Genomic DNA, 19,109 nt, shown 5'->3' with positions numbered 1-19,109 from the left:
TCTATTTAAAAAAAAAAACATTTCAGGAATTGTTGTTCAGCAGTTCCACTCTAATTGGAGGGTCATTCAAGTCAGAAACCCTGTGTGAATTACAGTGTTTTACTATACCGCTTTGCCATATTATCTCTCCACCCCGTTCTCACAGCTTTTTGGTTAAACAAGGACCATAAACACAAACCATAATTAACTTTAGCGTGACGCATAGGAAATGTCTTTATTTAGTTAGTTAAAATGGTGGGGAACTGGGGATGTGGAGCCGACGATATGTCCTTGAGAATTCCTGTAACAATGAGGTGCTGCTTATAAGTCATGGACAGATGTAGCGCGACGTGACACACGCGAAATCTAAACGGAAAGTGAGAAAGGCGGTTCTGGGAACGCTATTGTGTCTCTCATTTTCCCCCATGTACTGAAGTCCCGCCCAGGCAGCTCAGCCTATAGCACTTGGAGGGCAGAAGAGACTGAGAACCGCAGCCACAAGGACATGCTGTAGTCCCCGCTAGAATCTTCAACTCTAGACACCTTCAACCCATTTAAAGGTGAGAGAAAACTGGGACCGTTTGTTTCACGTTATCGTTGTTTTGCGACCAAAAATTAAGATAGCAAATATTTAATGGTGAATTATTCTATTTTCGTGACGTAATTGTGGGATAGTCGTTGAAGCAGTGAAACGCGCTCGGGACAGCGTTTAACTTTTCAAACCCCCTCAGTGAGGAAACGTGGTACAATTATTGTTCCAAAGACGTGTTGGTGGAGCGAATTTGTTGAAACTATTAAAACAGACACGTGAGACGAAAGAAAACTGAGGACCGTGAGGAAAGTAAGTTATAGAGATTCAAATAATATCAATTAGAATTTTGCGTCACTGAAGTTCATGAATGATTCTTTGTTTAGTTTATTTATTTTACATTAGCTAGGCCTGTTATATTAGCCTACTCATGATAGTCATTATACAGGCCCCCGTTTAAAATACTCCAAATAACTTCATGTCTCTTGAGTTTTCAATTAAATGTGCGGATTTTAAATTAAATTAATATCGCATGAACGTGCACTGTTTTTGTGTTGTCCCGTGAGAGTAAATTAATGTTGTTTATTTCGGTTTCCGTAATTAGCAGTAGAGGAAATCAGCTCCAGCTATCATTACAAAACATCTTTCCTCCGTGCTCATTCTGAGCTATTTGAAAGTGAGCTCTTCTTCGTCCTGCTGCTGCTGCTGACTGGATGTGATTCAGTAGTTAGGCCTACTGTTTTTTTCCACTAGCCTACTATATTTGAGAATCACCCCATTTCCTGGCAGGAAGAGCTGCTCCAGGAGATGGTACAGATCCGAGTTTAGTAGGATACTTAAAGCTATTAGCCTAGATTAAATAAGCAGGTCTGCATGAACATGCATAGCCTAACTCCCATCCATTTCTGCACTGCTTTCTTGTAGTTATACCAGAAAACGTTGGATTTTTCCATTCGGTCTGTCAACATTTTATTATTGTCTGTCTTGTAGTGTTTGAACATTGGATGTAGTTTAGCATTTAAGTCATGACATTTTATCCTTTAACATTTAATTAATATTATTGATCATCATTTGCTTATTTGTTCTGTGTTTGTGTGTGTGTCAAACCTGTGTGTGGAAAATATCTTGTAACAAATCAGCTATAATCAGGAGTTCCAGATACTTGAACTGCTGCAGCTGTTCACAAATGTCCAAATATTTTGCCCTGCCTGAAGAAGGCTGCCTGTTGAAGCATGTTGCATACAGTGAAGATCTTGTAGCCCTGGGTTTTTTTTTTTTTTTTTTTTTAAATAATGGTTACGGTTACTCATTCTGTGCACAGTACACAAGCAGATTGCATCTAAATATGCAAGCTTTTATGTTGTCTTTTTTTTCTTGAGAAATATTTATAAAAGTACAAACAGTATGTGGATACTTGTTTAACCTGTAGAAGACTGGTTGTTTACTCTGATGTAAGCACCATTGAATGACTAACATTTTCAGCAGGTACACAACTTAAGGATTTATGGTCAGCTGTGGTTTGGTTTGTATAATTAATTTGCTGACTGGTTTGTGATGATTAAGCTACTAGAGTTGTTGTAGACTTTCCTGTAATTTTGTGTGTACACGTTTAGCTATACTTGTAAAGGACATTTGTGTGTGTGTGTGTGTGTGTGTGTGTGTGTGTGTGTGTGTGTGTGTGTGTGTGAATTCCCCTGACAACTGGCTTGTGAAGACACTATTTAAATAGACTCATAAATCAGTAAAATTGTGTTTAGCTTTCAATGTTAAATTTGAATATCAATAGGTTTGTATAAGGATTAAAGTTTAGCAAAGAACATTTGATGTAGCTACACTGGGAGCAGGGAAATCTACTTAGAGCACTTTATTTTATTAATTAAAATATCAATATTTGGCGCTGATATTTTGTCCCACCCCTATACACAATACAATAGTGTAACTATTTTTAGTGTTCATTTTATTTTGGTGCAATCACATTTTGACTCTGGGGCCTTTTACAGACTGTGAGGTGTTGTCTTTGGTTTGGTCTTGCATGTAAATTATATGAGGGATGTTTTAGTTTATCTGACATTTGATCAGAAACCGTAATTTAGGTTGCCTGACTTAAAATGGATTTCAGGTGTGTTATATCAAGTGCAGGACTACAACTGGGTACTTGTCTGCATTTTGTGAAAGGTGCATTGTAGGTGTTTAAAGTCTCCCTGTAGTGAAAATCAAGCTTTTTAAAGTCAACACCATTGCTGAGTATTTTCTCCTTAACTGCAGTGGACCAAAGACAGTCTCAAAAACGCGGATTGAAATCTCTGGTGTTTATGACGTCACAAACTATGTGTGATCATCAACGAGTGGATCTCTAATCTGGTGTGAGTGGAGGCGGGGCTAATTTGCATATTCATAGAACCGAATATACTAAATGAAGCAAGGGTGTAGAGATACATTTAAGCTATTTTAAGGCATGACAAAAAAAAATCAAGGAAAAAACGTTTAAATATGTGATTTTGGTGATTGGTGAGTTTTAAGGGGTAAAATGATTGACTACAGGGGGACTTTTAAATGATGAACACGTTCTAGTACTACTCCCCTTCCTTGTTGCATTTTATGTTTCACTACTGTGTTTGTTGTCATTGCTCTCCATCTGTGCAGGCTTTTTATAGGTACATCAATGTGAACCTTTTTGTTTTTTTTGACTGGCTGACTGCTGCAAACTGAAGCCAATGCAGCACTAATCTCAATAATTAATAAGATCAGTGGAATATGCATTGTGTACGGCGTGATGGAAGAAGTGCATCAAAAGAGATTAGATGATGAAGCCTGCTGGGAATCGGTACGGGCATTTTATGCTAGTCTTCATGACGGTGTCTTCAATACTTTAAGGGGTCATGTAATGGTACATCCACTTTGTCAAGTTGATTGTACTGAAATGTGTGTTGGCAGTGCCTGTACACAACCATCATAAGATAAAAATCTATCCAGTGTTTTTGTTTTAATCTCTTTATATGTTTTCCCCTGCCTTAAAATGAGCCGATCGTTTTTGTGACGTCAATACAACGGACGCCCCTCCCACGATTGTTGATTGACAGCAGTGTTTCCACACAGACCCGCACTGAGCGAGCTGTCATCATAGTCAGTCATTGTTGATACGCTGGAGCAGAATGGCGTCTAGGCGATTGTGTATGGAGTTATTATCCTGTCAAATGTCGAGAGCGCATTATTGTAGCGCGAAACTACATTAATATAATGCACGAGCGTGAATCTCAATGCTCGTGCGCGGAATATAATGTGCCGAGCACTAGGCCTGTAGCGGCGCGTCGATGTCAAAAATTCGTCTACGTCATATTTTTTTGTCGACGCTTCTTTATTTATTTATGTATGTATTTTTTTGCACCGTTCCCGGCGGTACAGCTCGCCACACACACGTGGGAGACCGAAACATTGCAGAATCGAGGACGAAACAGCAACCTCTTCACAGAATTCACAACAAAGCCATGCAAAAGTCCCAACAAAAGAAAAAGTCCTAAAAAAAACCAGCTCGCACTAAATCATGGAAGGTATGGGAATACTTCAAATTTAGTCCCAAACGTAAAGGTGTCGTTATTTGCGCTCTTTGTCAAATGGAGTTGACATCCCAAGTCTCCCGCATAGTGATAGCGGCTCCCTGATGACCGCAAATTAGTTAAAATCTCCCGGAATCAAGAGCTCGCAAGCTCCAAACCGTGTAGCGCGCGCCAGGGTTTCCATTGTCCGGTAATTACCGGACATTGGCCGGGAAAAAAATGAAATGTCCGACAAAATTAAATCTCTCCGGTCAAATTGTCCGATTAAAATAGCGTAATAATCCCGCCCCCCTAACACAATATGAATTTGAGAATAAGCCTAAAATGTATAAAGCAAAAATACACCGACATTTGGCTATGTTATAAAGGAACCGGCTCTACCGTTTGAAAGTCATTAAACAACATCGCATGCTGCATTTCAAATAAAGCGCACGCCTAGAACGGCTGTAATATAGACCTAAACAACGAACGATTGAGTGAGACGTTTCAAATATGGCCAGGTCCATTGATATTATTGATAAAGTTGATAAATTGATAAAGTTGAAAATGCAGACTCGCCATCTTCGCAGTAGTGAACGCGCCTGAGAGAAGTGTGCATGCGCCGACGCCTCCGTGTCCTGATTAGCCTATATTGTCCACTATATTAGCTTCTTATTGAATAATCCAGGCAAATTTGTTGATGAAACATTGATTAAAATTAATATAAAACGAAATTTTCAAGCAAAAATAATATTCGAAGATCGCTGGGTTGATTATTATTCGAAAATCGCACCCCTCCACCACATGCACGCACACATGCATTAGACTACACACCAGAGCATGTGAGCAAAGCGGAGCAGTGTGACGCTTATTATAAGTTAAAAAACTTAAATATACTTTTCATTTTTATAAATAATATAATGTTATTTTTTTTATTTATTTCATCTATGTTGATTATATGAAAAGGGAACCGCATGATATGAGTAAGATAGGATCATAAGATGACCAATAGGCCTATATATCGGAAAACATTTGGAATTGGTCAGACATGATTTTGACCACTTATTTAGTTTTGTTTTGTAGAAAGCCTTTCTTTAAAGTTTATTTCGTTTTGTATAAATTGTATCTTCATTTTAATCAATGTTTCATCAACAAATTTGCCTGTATTAAAAAATAAGAATTTATTCATATGAAGTGTGCATTTCTCTCTCTAGGCGCGTTCACTACTGCGAAGATGGCGAGTCTGCATCGTCAACTTTATCGATTTTTCAACAATTTAAATGTTTCATGCATAATCATTACTTTCGCCGGTTCTTTGTGGCAAGCTTTATTTCAGGTGTTGTGTGAAATCTCTGCGCCCAAGTAGCAGTGCTTCGCCTGTGCAGAGTCTCCGCAACGGCGATAGATTGAAACGCGCGTCCGAGTGAAGATTGCGCAACTCGCGCAGCGCGTCGTCCATGCAACTGATAGCAGCGGACACGAGCGCTCAGCTTGATTTAAAAAAACAACTGATTTTAGCGCTAGATCTCTTATTTAATAGCGAACTAAATGAATGATCTGCTAGTTAACTGGAGATGTTAACTAGTTAGCTAGTTATTTATTTGTATTAGGTACATCCGTGCCTCAATGTTTCAAAAAGTGAATGTGTGTGAAACCATAGTAAAAAACAATTGGTGTTAATTGACGCCAATCAGACGTTCATGTTTTTTTCCGTCTATTTGAAAGTTAGGCTAATATAACATGTTGCATTCTATACGGCCTGATTATGTCATTTTTTAAGTTACATAGCCTGCCTCCAGTTTTCCTCAACTTGACAAGAGGCGATATTTGACCGGCATATCATCAAAATGTCCGTTAAACGAAACCGTTGCCGGTCACTTTGACCGGCACCATTTTTTTCTAGCGGAAACTCTGGCGCGCGCAGCGAGGGAGAGAGCGAGAGACCTTGCGCGTGTGTGTGCAAATGTGCGTGTGTGCCTTATGAAGCGCATGTAAACCCCACCCCCGTCAACAAAACCGAAAAATCAGTCCGGATGTTTTTTATGAGCACTGAAAACATTAAAATGAGCACCACATCCAAGTGTGATAGGGCTCATTTGAGTAGCCTACCAAACATTTTACAGTGTAGATACTCTGTAAGAACCAGATCAAAATTGTTGTGCATTGAATGTGCACTCCTGCAATTTCCATGTTACAAAAAAGAATCGTTCAATTAGTCCTTAGATTAGTCGACTAATCGATAAAATAATCGACAGACTAATCGTTTAATTAATAATCGTTTACCCCAGCCCTACCGAGCACGAATCTCTCTGCTCGCGCGCGGGAACTGGGCGCGCGCTCTCAGATACACGCTGCTCTTGTAAGAATTTTCTCTGGGCTCGCTCAGAGAATATGCCTGCACTTAAAACGTGTTCAGTGCAATCGCGAATCTCTCCTCTTCGCTTAAAGTAAGCGTGTATGTGCTTAGACTGTGTCCCGTGCGTTCGCGCATGCCTAGTTACTCTTCTCTTCGATTTCTTTCTCTTTGCTCTTGGGATAAACGCTGTCAAAACGGCAACAACCATTCAGAAATTGCTATTCCATATGTTATGTAGGTTTTTTTTCCCCTTTTTTCTGCTGTTCTGTAAAGCACTTTGGCCAGCCAGTGGCTGTTGTAAAAATGAGCTATATAAATTAAATAAACTTCAACTTGTGAATGTCATTGGTTGTTTTTGGTCATAATCCTTGTCCTTGTGTTCCCATTGTCTCTTGTCTAGCTTTGTTCCCTGTCCCATTGTTGGTGATTCTATGTTTAGTCCAAGTTTATGTTCATGTCAATTTCATATTGTCACTTCAACCCAAATCGGTTTATTGGAATAAACTATACTTGGGTTCAATTCAACTCGACTTCAGTGGACTACATTACACATATATTATAGACATGATTCTTTTTTTTTTTTTTGTCTTAATTTTAAAATCTGAAAGTTCTTGTTTTAGGTTCTTCATATAGGCCTATTATATAGGCTACCTTGTTATATAAAAAACATTAAGAAAGGTTTTAATAATTATTAAAACCTTTCTTAATGTTTTTTTTTTATTGAATGAAACGTTTTTCATTATCTTAGAAAAACATTAAGAGGACGTTTATATAATGGGAGAATTGAACGTTTGAATAACGTTCTTATAACCAAGCAAGAACGTTAATACAACATTTATATAAAGGGAGAATTGAACGTTCTAACGTTATTATAACCAGGAAATAACGTTAATACAACCAACGTTTATATAACGGGAGAATTGGACGTTCTTATAACCAAGAAATAACATTAATACAACGTCTAAAAAACTGGACGTTTTGAAATTCCCTAGAACATTCAGAAATAACGTTTTTATACCTTAATGGGAACGTTATGAAAACGTTCTCATAACCTAAAATTGTTAGCTGGAGAAGAGGAGAGATTCGCGATTGCACTGAACACGTTTTAAAGGGATACTCCACCGTTTTTTCATATTAAACTATGTTATTCTCTTATCTAAGACGAGTTGATACATACCTCTCTCGTCTCAGTGCGTGCACTGAATCGCTCTGTCGGGCGGAGAACTTTGAGAGCAGTTAGCTTAGCCCCATTCATTGTATATGGGCCAAACAGAGATGAAGTTAGAAGCGACCAAACACATCCACGTTTTCTCTATTTAAATATAGTTACACGAGTAGTTACACGACCAAGTATGATGACACTAAATAAAATGTGGCGCTTTTTATAAGCGGGTAAAATGGATAACTATAATGTATGGCGGAATAGCACTTATTGGGAGCACTTCGACTCGGCGCTGTAATATCTTCACTCGTGAAAAGTCCTCTCCCCCCTCTCCCTCCTCTCCCTCTCCCTCTCCCTGTCATTTCCGTCAATAGAACCACCATGACCTGCACGCCTGCAGTAGTAGTAGTTTTTTTTGTGCAGAGTTGACGAAGTATCGTCTATGCGAAGTATCAGGGAGAGGGAGAGGGGGTATGTCTACCCTGCCAGTACACAAAGATAGATCAAAGTGACATTATGTTTACCAACCATTCAGAAACGTCCTGTTCGAGCCTTAATTGTCAAACTTCTTTGCGGCCGTCATCTTGTTCCGGGTCCGACTCCGGTTCAAACTGATACGGTTGCACAGATGTGTCCTCAGAGACTCCCGCTGCCATTCTTTCTCCAAAATATACCCTCAACTGTTGTCAAGGCAACACTCCACGTGCGTTGTCAAAACGCCCGCAGAACAGAGGGGCGGAGTGAGCGAAGCTCATTATCATTTAAAGGCATATGCACTGAAACGGCATGCTGAAAACAGAGCTGTTTTTGACTAGGTAAAATTAGTGTTTTCTTACAATACTAATGAGAATTTTTAATTAAAGTATATTACAAACTTTTCATTTAGACCCTAAAGAATCAAATGAACTTGTATGAAAATGGCATTATATGACCCCTTTAAGATTACTAAATCCTTATCCAGTAAATAAATAAAACATCAAGGAATTAATATCCCCGTTAGGTACATTTAATCCCAACTAAAGAGATATTTGCTTTGTGCAATTTTATTTTTCATATTACCTGGAATTTTGCCAAATAAATAAAATCATGGATTTGAATTTCAAATAATTTACTAGTAGAGACCATAGAGGGAAAGGCTCATGAATGAGCAGCCAATTATAAGGTGTTGACCTGGACAAGTCTTTTTTCAGAACTAGGCTATTTGATTGATGAATGTAGCAAGTGAATCAAGAATCAGCCATAGAGCCATGCAATTACAAGACGACACATACCAGCAAGACTGTAACCACCATAGACATTGAGGGGGACAAGTCCCCCCGCTCCCCCCAATAATTAGAAATGGCTAAATTGTTCTCCTCAATTTGATGTTCTTGATGCTGCTCTGCTGCACTCCATTATGCACCACTCTGTTTGTTATTAGGGTGACAATGTTTTTAGGCTGGTCTGCCTCAGCAGTCTAACAGCGCTTGTTGATGTCAAAATGATTGAGATAGCCAATCAGATCAAAGAAGGCGGGCCTTACTGTTCACAGAAGACAAGTGTGAAATCCAATCCAACACTTTAGTTTTATCAGTGAAAGGGTGCGAGACAAGAAATGTTTTGCGTCTTTGTCATATTATACATATAAATAAGAGTGAATGTGTGCATTTTTTAATGCCCCCCACCCATGTTCAAGACATGGTTACAGCCTTACATACTAGTGATGGTTGGATTGTGGTGTGATTATGGATTTTTACAGTGGCTTTTATTCCAGTGCAATACGTTTTATTAGGCAATGCATTCCCTGGGAATTGAACCCATGTCTTTTCCATCATGCTTTACCAGTTGAGCTACTAGAACTAACTTATTTGTTTTTCTTTTTGTACAGAATAAAATAATAATAACTCATTTAAAAATACCTTTCAACCTGCTTCATACTATAATTCTGGTAGGCTGTCATTCCAGAGCTTATTTATTTTAAACATCCATCAATTTATATTTAGTCTAGTGCCGTCTTGTCAAAAGTCAAAAGCTATTTGTGTGCATGCTTTGTGAAGAGTGTCAAAGGTTTTTATTTGCAATGTGTTTTTTGAAGTGTTTCACATTTTAGCCAATCACAGAAATGACTGTTGAACTCATTAACACAGTGGCAAATCAGAGGTTTTGTTTTCACAAGAAGTGATTGACAACTGTATTTAAATGAAAGACTGAAACAAAATTGCAGAATTGACATTGACATTGATAACCTGCATTAAAGGATTAGTTCACTTCAAAATGAAAGGTTTGAAACAACTTGAGGGTGAGTAAATGATGACAATTTTCATTTTGAAGTGAAGTAATCCTTCAAGTCTTGGAGTGTAAATGCTGACTAATGTATAATGCTTCTTCATTTTATTTAGTTTTTACTTAACTTTTAAAGAATTGTTTACTTAATTGGAAAAATTTGTAATGAAGTCTAAAAAAAATCATGTAGTTATTTATTAGGCTAATTATTGACACCTAATAATAATTATAACTCATTTAATTTTTATTTTCAAATAGTTAAATAATTATAATAGTTTTTGCTATATACAGCCATTTTTACGAGTAGCATATCAGCTCTTTAGTAAGGATGTATTGTGCTGTAATTTGATCAATTTCGGCTGGTCATTGAAGTCATTAAGCAAAAACCTTACAGTAAACCCTACAGTATAATATGTTATTCAAAATATTCATAGCTCATAATTCATAATTCTCCATTGTGCCTTTACAGGAGCATGATTCCAGTGACCGAATTCCGGCAGTTCACAGAACAGCAGCCGGCTTTCCGGGTTCTGAAGCCATGGTGGGATGTGTTCACAGACTACCTTTCTGTGGTAATGCTCATGATAGGTGTGTTTGGATGCACTCTGCAGGTAAATATTACTATTCTTCTCTTTAAACCAAATACCAAAAGATAACCATTTCATTTTTAGAGCTGAAAAGTGAGTCTTAAAGTGGAAATCAAGCATTCAGTCAAGTTAACAATATTTAGTGAATGGATTTCAACTCTAATCAAATGATATAACAAACACGATCAATGTAACCATTTAAAAGAAATTTAGCTTTTGTACAGTAGCAAGAGCACCGCTTTCTTGCAGTACTACACTCGCTGTGATGTCACAGGGTTGGTTGTCTTGCCTGAGTTCATCAGATACAATGGTAGAAAGACAGTTAAAGACAGACAGTGGAGGACAGATAGTGAAAGATAAAGACAGAGACCGTGAAAGATGGAAACTGGACCACTATTGCATTAGTCCTGGTTGTAATATATATATATATATATATATATATATATATATATTTGTTTTACAGTGTTAAAGCAAAGGACAAAAGAGTCCATATTCATAAACTGCCTGAAAGGGAGAACAGTTGCTTCATTTCCTGATACACATTCAGACACACCCACCGCCACAATATTTCCATAGTTACACTTGGAAATACAGCATGTTGCCGAAAAGACTGTCAGACATGAAAATCAACCACAACCATAATAAACACCCATCTGACAGCAAAATAAATATTTCTTACCGTGACTCCACGTTTACCAATCAGGACACCATACTTTGGATAGTCTCCAATGGTTATCCATAATCCCGTTATCTCCCTTGCCATTATTTTTTTTATCCTTTTGCATTCAATGCAGTAAAGTTTTTAACCAACTTTTCCTTCACTGCTGGAGTTTTTTTTATTACTTTATCAGCCCAGAATTGCCTTGCAAATAGTACTGGAGCCCTCTATTGGTCATCTTCTTGGTGACAGAAATTATAAGTTTATCTATTACTAATAATGATTACTGCAACTAAGCAGAAAAATCAAAGACCAGAATCAAAACTATTATAATCTTAATTTATGCAACAGAGCCAACCTACGCCATGACGTCACAGGTTGTAGTACTGCAAGATGGCGGTGACCTTGCTACAAAAGCTATAACAAAACATTTTTTTATTGTAAATGCTTACATTTATTGTGTTTGTTAAATATAGTTTTTGATTGGAGTGGAACTCGATTTACTAAATAATGTTAACTTGACTGTCTGCTTCATTTCCACTTTAAGCAGTACCAAAACATACAGGCCTGGTATCACAGACAGGGCTTATATTAAGGCAAGATTAAGCCTTAGTTCAATTAGGACATTTAAGTAGTTTTTATAAATATGCCTTTGAAAAAAAAAACATTAGTGATGTGCATCGAGACAAACCAATGGCACTGACATAATTTAAGATATGCCAGTGTGAGTGACACCCGGGGGGACAGTCTTCCTTGATCAACGGCAATGGAATAATAAATGACTTCACACCATAAATGTATTTCCTCTGTGCATAAACAGCCCACTGTTGGTCAGTGCATACTTTCTTAAAGAAGTGGGTGCTTGCTTACAGAAAATAGCTAAATTCCAGTCACCCCACACGAAAAGATTACCCCTTCTTCCCCTCATGGTGGCCCCTCTATAAACACAAAATGACTCCTGTAGTCTAGCTACTCTGCCTCGTAAACTAGTGGGTGGAGCTTCAAGCAGCAAGTTTGCCCTTCAGTTGCAATTCCTCTAGATGATCCTGAATTATTTTTAGTTTCAACAAACAACATTAACAGGAACCCATTGTTAGGACAGGGATATCCCCCACTTTCCCTGGAGGTGCGCATCAAAGAATGGCACAGTTGTATGATGAATTGCAATTTGTAAATTGTGGATGGTCATTATGATCTCAGTGAGGGGAGTAAAAATGGTCCTAATTAATTATTTTACTAATGCCATTGCATAATCCCGTGGTTTGCTAAGTGACCATGTTTGGCTGGGGGCACTTTCAGTGGCCTGTAATGTATAATGGACATTTTATTAGCCACTTGGGGCTGCTGCGCCTCTCATCCATTTTACTGCAGAGAAGCCATGTTCAGAGCTGCTGATACTTCATTAGCAGGCTTTACTCTGCAGTCTGCCTATAGTGCTTGTATTACACTATAGTGCTGTATAGAGCTCTCACAATTCTCTTTCCCTCTCTTTTTAGCTGATTTTTCTCATTTCTCGTTACCTTTGCAGGCAGAAACCACATGGCAATTAGCAGACAAACTAAACTGTTTTGCAGGAAAAGGGGGGGAGGGCACACATCTTGAAGCGAATACAGTGCTTACAAACAATGCTTTTGTTTACTGCTTTTCACTTCTAGTGAAAATACTTTTTTTTTCTCCCGTCTGGTGTGTCCTTTAAAAATATTTAATGCAAAATTGAGTAGGCCTAGTTCATAAGCACCTTTTCTTGCTAACTCAAAGGTATTTCACCTCTCTCGAGAATTCAAGTGGCCAGTGCAATGATTTCTCATTTCCTGTCTGAGTCACAACACTTATGTCAGAGCACCAAAATGGTTATCTTAAAAGATATTCTCCTCATCAGATACTGTAACACTGTTCCCGGCAATCTAAAGGTGGTGTGGGATTGGAAATGCAATACGGTACATAAAATGAGCCTCATCTACCGTTTTACACACTGGAGGTTTATCTATTTGCTCTCTGATGTTTTTGAGGTTCATTAGCTTTCATCTTTATTTTTTTATATTCAGGGACAATTACTTGGGCATATTCGTATAATTAGAATGACTGTGCAACATGGATGAATGCTACTTTTATGTTAAGGAAGCTCTTAATCTGTGTGTAAACTCTCAAAGGTAGATTTTCTGGATTACCCAAAGTATAGTCCATAAATAGTGTTTACTGACTCTGGTGGGGAGCAACTTGACTGGCCTGCACAAAAACCTGACCTGAACCCTCATTGAACACCTCTCCAAGCTGTAGCAAAGTTAAAAAGCACACAGTTCACCAGAGTGCTATTGTATGACATAGCATTAAGATTTGTCCACACAGAAAATACTGGAATAACTAAACCCATTAATTATAAGTGAGTATGCAGTAGGGGTGTAACGGTACATAATAATGATGGTTCGGTACCTCGGTTTTGAAGTCACAGTTCAGTATGTCAACGGTACAGCAGGGGGAAAACAAACCCTGTTTTTTTAGTAATTTAACAATGTTTTACTGGACAAACTATGTCTGTCTTTACATAAAGTCTGTAGATATGGGAGGGGGTGTGGGAGATCAGCAGGAAAAAAAATCAGAAAACAGATGTCGCAATAGTGTTCAAGTGCGTGAATAGCGGTTGTCGCTCTGCCATTATAAAGAGGCAACAAACGCCAATTCCACTGAATCGTTCTTATTCAGACCATTGACTTGTCACCGTCTAAACAAGCCCGGCCCGGCAATAGAAGTGCCTTGCCATAGAAAAGTATATGGGGAGGGGGAATTTAAAGGTTTAAATAAGGGTATGACCAAATTAGTTTAAGAACCACTGCATTAGGGCAAGCTATGTAGGTTTATGACTTAGTTTGAAGTGCTTTATATAAAGCATGTCTCATGTTTAAGCAGTGTTGGGAAAGTTAACTTTCTACATGAACTAGTTCAAAGTTCCGTTCACAAATTTTAAAATGAACTAGTTCAGTTCATAGGTCATACTTCACAATTTTGAACTAAGTTCACGGTTCCAAAAAATTAACTAGTTCATAGTTCTTTTTTTCCATATGTTGCTGCGAGCTATTTTTTTTATTTATTTTTTTATTGCCACAACAACCACTACAGCAATTATTTTATCGGCGGGCAAAGTTTGCACAGAAATGTAAGATTTCTCCCATCCTCAACGACCTTGTCTTAAAACTGATCATACGATGCGACGCCTCCTCGATGCTTTGTCGACTACATGCTGCTTCTTGTCTTGATGACGCATGCGGCGGCCGCGGTGCGACACTGGTGGCTTGTGTTGCCAGATTGGGTGTTTTTTCGCTACATATTAAGGCCTGTTTACGTGTGTTTTCGCCGGGTTTTTACGCCTGGAAGGCTCTATAGAAATCTGGCACCCTATTGAACCAAGTTAAACTGAAAGAGCGTGCATTCACAGACACCAGAATGAACGAGTTCACAGTAACGTTCATCAGGCAGTAATATAGTACGTTCAGTTCACGTTCGCCCAAAATATGAACGAGTTCATGAACTATCGTTGAGTGTTTTATCGTTGAGTGTTCACTGTGTTTAAGACAACTTGTATCGTACACTTATCCGGCAGCAGATCACTCTTTGTCTTTAGTAATTTTTTCAGATGTGTTCGCAACATCAAAGTATATCAATATTAACGATATTGTTCCATCCTAGGGGGGAAACATGGAGTTTGAAATTAAGTTCCACACGCAGAGAAGTTCCGTACATGCAGCGGTTAAAACAACGCTATTTTTTCGCCACAAATGCATACCGAACCAAAAGGCCTGTTCTGAAAATGTTCAGTACAAATATGTGTACCGTTACACCCCGTATCCACATACATTCTGATGTCTGATGGCATTCATTATATATGAGCTCTAATGCTCTCGTATGATTTGGCATATCTCCTGGCGGGATTTTATAACACTATGTAGTATTGCTCCAGAATGGCAAATGTAACACTCCCTGATGCAAGTTCACTCTGCAGCTCCTTGAAACATAATAAGGTCGAGATCCCTCAAGATAATGTGCATAATGCATTTGATGGCAATGTTGCATTCTCTTCTTTAGTCAGATTTTAGAAATGTGCTATAAAAAATGCTAAACATTTGGATAGAATATCAGCAATAGTCTAAGCATGTCTTGATTTCATTGTGTTGATTCTGATAGCTACACTCTTTTATGCTTTTAGGTGATGCAAGACAAAATCATATGCCTGCCTCAAAGGACATTCTCACCAAACCAGACTGAGCTGATGTGCCCACCTCCTTCCACAAATCATGTAGCGATCGTGCCTGTCCATGAGTTGAAAGGACTGAAGACCAACTTGGATATTCAGCAGTATAACTACATAAACCAAATGTGTTACGAAAAGGCACTGCATTGGTATGCCAAGTACTTCCCTTACCTGGTTCTCATACATACCCTAATTTTCATGGTGTGCAGCAATTTCTGGTTCAAGTTTCCTGGCTCCAGCTCTAAAATTGAGCACTTCATATCCATCCTGGGAAAGTGTTTCGACTCTCCATGGACTACCAGAGCACTGTCAGAAGTGTCTGGGGAGAATCCTGAAGAGAAGGACAACAAGAAGAACAGTGCCAGTAGGTCAAACCTTGATACTCCGATTGGAGAGGGCAACCTGGAGAAGACTTCGTCTTTAAGATCAATACCTGAAAAGATTGTCGTTGACAAGCCAGCAGCAAGTGTCCTTGACAAGAAGGAAGGAGAACAAGCCAAAGCCTTGTTTGAGAAGGTCAAAAAATTCCGCCTGCATGTGGAGGAGGGTGATATATTATATATGATGTATGTCCGTCAGACTGTTGTAAAAGTGCTCAAGTTTATCCTTATAATTGCATACAACAGTGCTCTGGTGTCAAAGGTTAGGTTCAATGTTACCTGCACTGAGAACATGCAGGACATGACAGGTTACCGGTACTTCTGTTGCAATCATACTATGGCCCACTTGTTCTCAAAGCTCTCCTACTGTTATTTGTGTTTTGTTGGTGTTTATGGACTCACATGCCTTTATACATCTTACTGGCTGTTCTATATTTCTCTCAAGGAGTACTCCTTTGAATATGTTAGGCAAGAGACTGGAATTGATGACATCCCAGATGTAAAGAACGACTTTGCTTTCATGTTGCACATGATCGATCAGTATGATCCCCTATATTCCAAGAGATTTGCAGTGTTTCTGTCAGAGGTGAGCGAAAACAAGCTGAAACAGCTCAACCTTAACCACGAGTGGACAGCTGACAAGCTTCGGCAGAAGCTGCAAACCAACAGCAATAACAGGCTAGAACTTCAACTCTTCATGCTGTCTGGCCTCCCAGACACCATCTTTGAGGTGACAGAGCTGCAGTCTTTGAAGCTTGAGATCATTAATAATGTTACCATACCAGCAGCCATTGCCCAACTAGAGGATCTCCAGGAGCTTTCGCTTTACCAGTGCTCGCTCAAGATCCACAGTGCAGCAACCTCATTCCTCAAGGAGAACTTGAAGGTGCTACGAGTGAAGTTTGATGATGGCCGTGAACTTCCACATTGGTTGTATGTGTTGCGGAATTTGGAAGAGCTCCATCTGATTGGCTCTTTAAGTTCTGATGCGTCAAAGAACGTAACCTTGGACTCTTTACGAGAGCTCAAAGCACTGAAGACCCTGTCACTCAAGAGCAACTTCACCAAGATCCCTCAGTCCATCGTGGATGTGGCCAGCCATCTACAACGCCTCTGTATTTGCAATGATGGCACCAAGCTGGTCATGCTTAACAACCTGAAAAAGATGGTGAATCTAATAGAACTTGAGTTGGTGCACTGCGACCTCGAACGCATACCACATGCCATTTTCAGCCTGTCTAATCTGCAGATGTTGGATCTGAAGGAGAACAATCTACGCTCCATTGAAGAGATCCTCAGCTTTCAGCACCTCCGTAAGCTGACCAGTCTGAAGCTTTGGCACAACGGCATCACTTTTATACCTGAACACATCAAAAAACTCGGGAGCTTGGAGCGCCTCTACTTAAGCCATAACAAGATCGAGATCCTACCTTCACACTTGTTCCTCTGCAACAAACTGCGCTACCTCGATCTCTCCAACAACGACATCCGTTTTATTCCACCGGAGATAGGCGTTCTCCAGAGCCTTCAATACTTCTCTGTTAGTTGCAACAAAATTGAAAATATTCCTGATGAGCTCTTCTTCTGTAAGAAGCTCAAGACTCTGAAGCTTGGCAGAAACACGCTGTCTGTCCTTTCACCAAAGATTTCTTTCCTAAGTGTACTGACTCACTTGGAGTTAAAGGGTAATCACTTTGAGATCTTACCAGCTGAACTTGGCTCTTGTCGTGCCTTAAAGAGCAGTGGACTTGTTGTAGAAGACGTGCTGTTTGAGACTCTGCCTTCAGACATCAAGGAGCAAATGCAAGCAGAGTGATTGCTTAGCTTTAATGCCAAATGTTGTAATCTGACTCCTTAGGAGACAAGACTCCAGGTGTTACGTCCTGTAGTATGTATTGCGATCTATATGGGTGAGTACCTGCAATTTCATGTTTAAAGCTGGACTTGAGCTTAATGGTATTTTAATACAAAAAAAAAAAAAACATCGAAATATCTAGGGATGAACACCTTTTAATGCCTTATATTGTATATTATGAAAATGTAAAACAAATTTAAAAACTCTTTATCTTAATTTTCTAAGGTAATGTTTTTTGTTTTGTTTTGTTTTTTAAATCTAAGTCATAAAAGACAACTTACGACAGGGATTCATTTACAGACAGTGGCATGGCATGCAATTCCATTGTATGCTTTCACTGCTTATGACTGACATTTGCTTTCATAATCCATTAAGCTTTTACAGGTCAAGTACTGTACAACATGTTTTGCACTGGAAATGGCGATATTAGAATTTGCACTGGGAACTTTACCATTCCTTTCATTTTACGTTTTAATGTCTATGGACTTTGCAATGATTTGAAGTATATATGATAGGAAAATATACAGTTCATGTAATCATTCATACTAGTAGTGTTTTTTTTTTTCTTCCAGCATATTTACTCTTATAACTATAAAGCTTTTGGAGAGCAGTATCCTTGTGCATTTGTTTCTCAGGTAGACTTCACACGTTTTTCCTTGCATCGCTGTTTTAAGGTTAAACAAGTTTTACAGCTGTTGGTAGTGGATCCTGGGCAGATAAAGATAACCACATTGCATTATACATCTTATAAACTAGTGGTACCAGCTTCAACTGTCATATAGTTTTTTAAAGGGTTATGTATCCTGCTGTTTGCTTAGTTTAAACAATTACTCTGATTTGACTTCTCTAGTGCAAGACAGAATCCAGATGCAGAAGGGATTTCTATTACCTTAACTTGGCCTTTTGTACAAACATTTTTCTCATAAACCAACAATGTACTCTAATATTATACATTTTAATCATATTAGTCAACAGTATTTGTCCATCTTGTATTGTACGCTGTAATTGTAAATCTCATGCAAACTTAAGGAAAACATTTGTCAGAAACAAAGCTCTAAGATTATATGCAAATGCATTTTAAGAAATCTATTCTTTTATAATGTCCTTTATGCAAAAATAAATAAATAGTCAAAGATCTCTCAAGGTGCACCAAGACAAATCAGGTAGACTTTAGTTTCCTTAGTATTTTCTCTCAGATACTTGGAGATAGATTATGAGTGTCTTTAGGTCATGTACATGGCAATTACATTGTATTTGATCTGATATTGCCTTGAGAGCATGTGGCCTTTTTCTACAGACTGCCAGTTACATTGCCATCATAAAGAGGTATTGAATCCGTGTTTTACGTGTATTACCAGTGTCTTGGAATTCATACATCTTTAGGGGCTTTGAGAAGTTAAGACTGAATACTTGAGTTACATGGCCTTTTTTTTGTGTTTTTCATGTTGTATTTCAGTAATATTATCTACATGAATAGTTTGGATCATGCGTAGTAATTTGTTATTGTATTTTTTTTATTTATTTTTTTTAACAGTAGACCTGTCTATGGTTAGGAAGGTCAGTTG

General features: G+C 38.5%; 1 protein-coding gene across 1 annotated transcript; it reads left to right on the top strand.

Annotated features, from left to right (window-relative positions):
- Positions 1-437: 437 nt before the first annotated feature.
- Positions 438-18,361, top strand: lrrc8c (leucine rich repeat containing 8 VRAC subunit C). Its single transcript, XM_056246248.1, has 3 exons — positions 438-539; positions 10,291-10,432; positions 15,265-18,361. The coding sequence occupies exons 2-3, from the start codon at positions 10,295-10,297 to the stop codon at positions 17,503-17,505; spliced, it is 2,379 nt and encodes a 792-aa protein (XP_056102223.1). The 5' UTR covers positions 438-539; positions 10,291-10,294; the 3' UTR covers positions 17,506-18,361.
- Positions 18,362-19,109: the final 748 nt, after the last annotated feature.

Source organism: Rhinichthys klamathensis, unplaced genomic scaffold (assembly GCF_029890125.1).
Source record: "Rhinichthys klamathensis goyatoka isolate OS25496 unplaced genomic scaffold, OSU_Roscu_1.1 h1tg000036l_1, whole genome shotgun sequence".
Taxonomy (NCBI): domain Eukaryota; kingdom Metazoa; phylum Chordata; class Actinopteri; order Cypriniformes; family Leuciscidae; genus Rhinichthys; species Rhinichthys klamathensis.
This window is presented reverse-complemented; position numbering and strand designations above follow the sequence as displayed.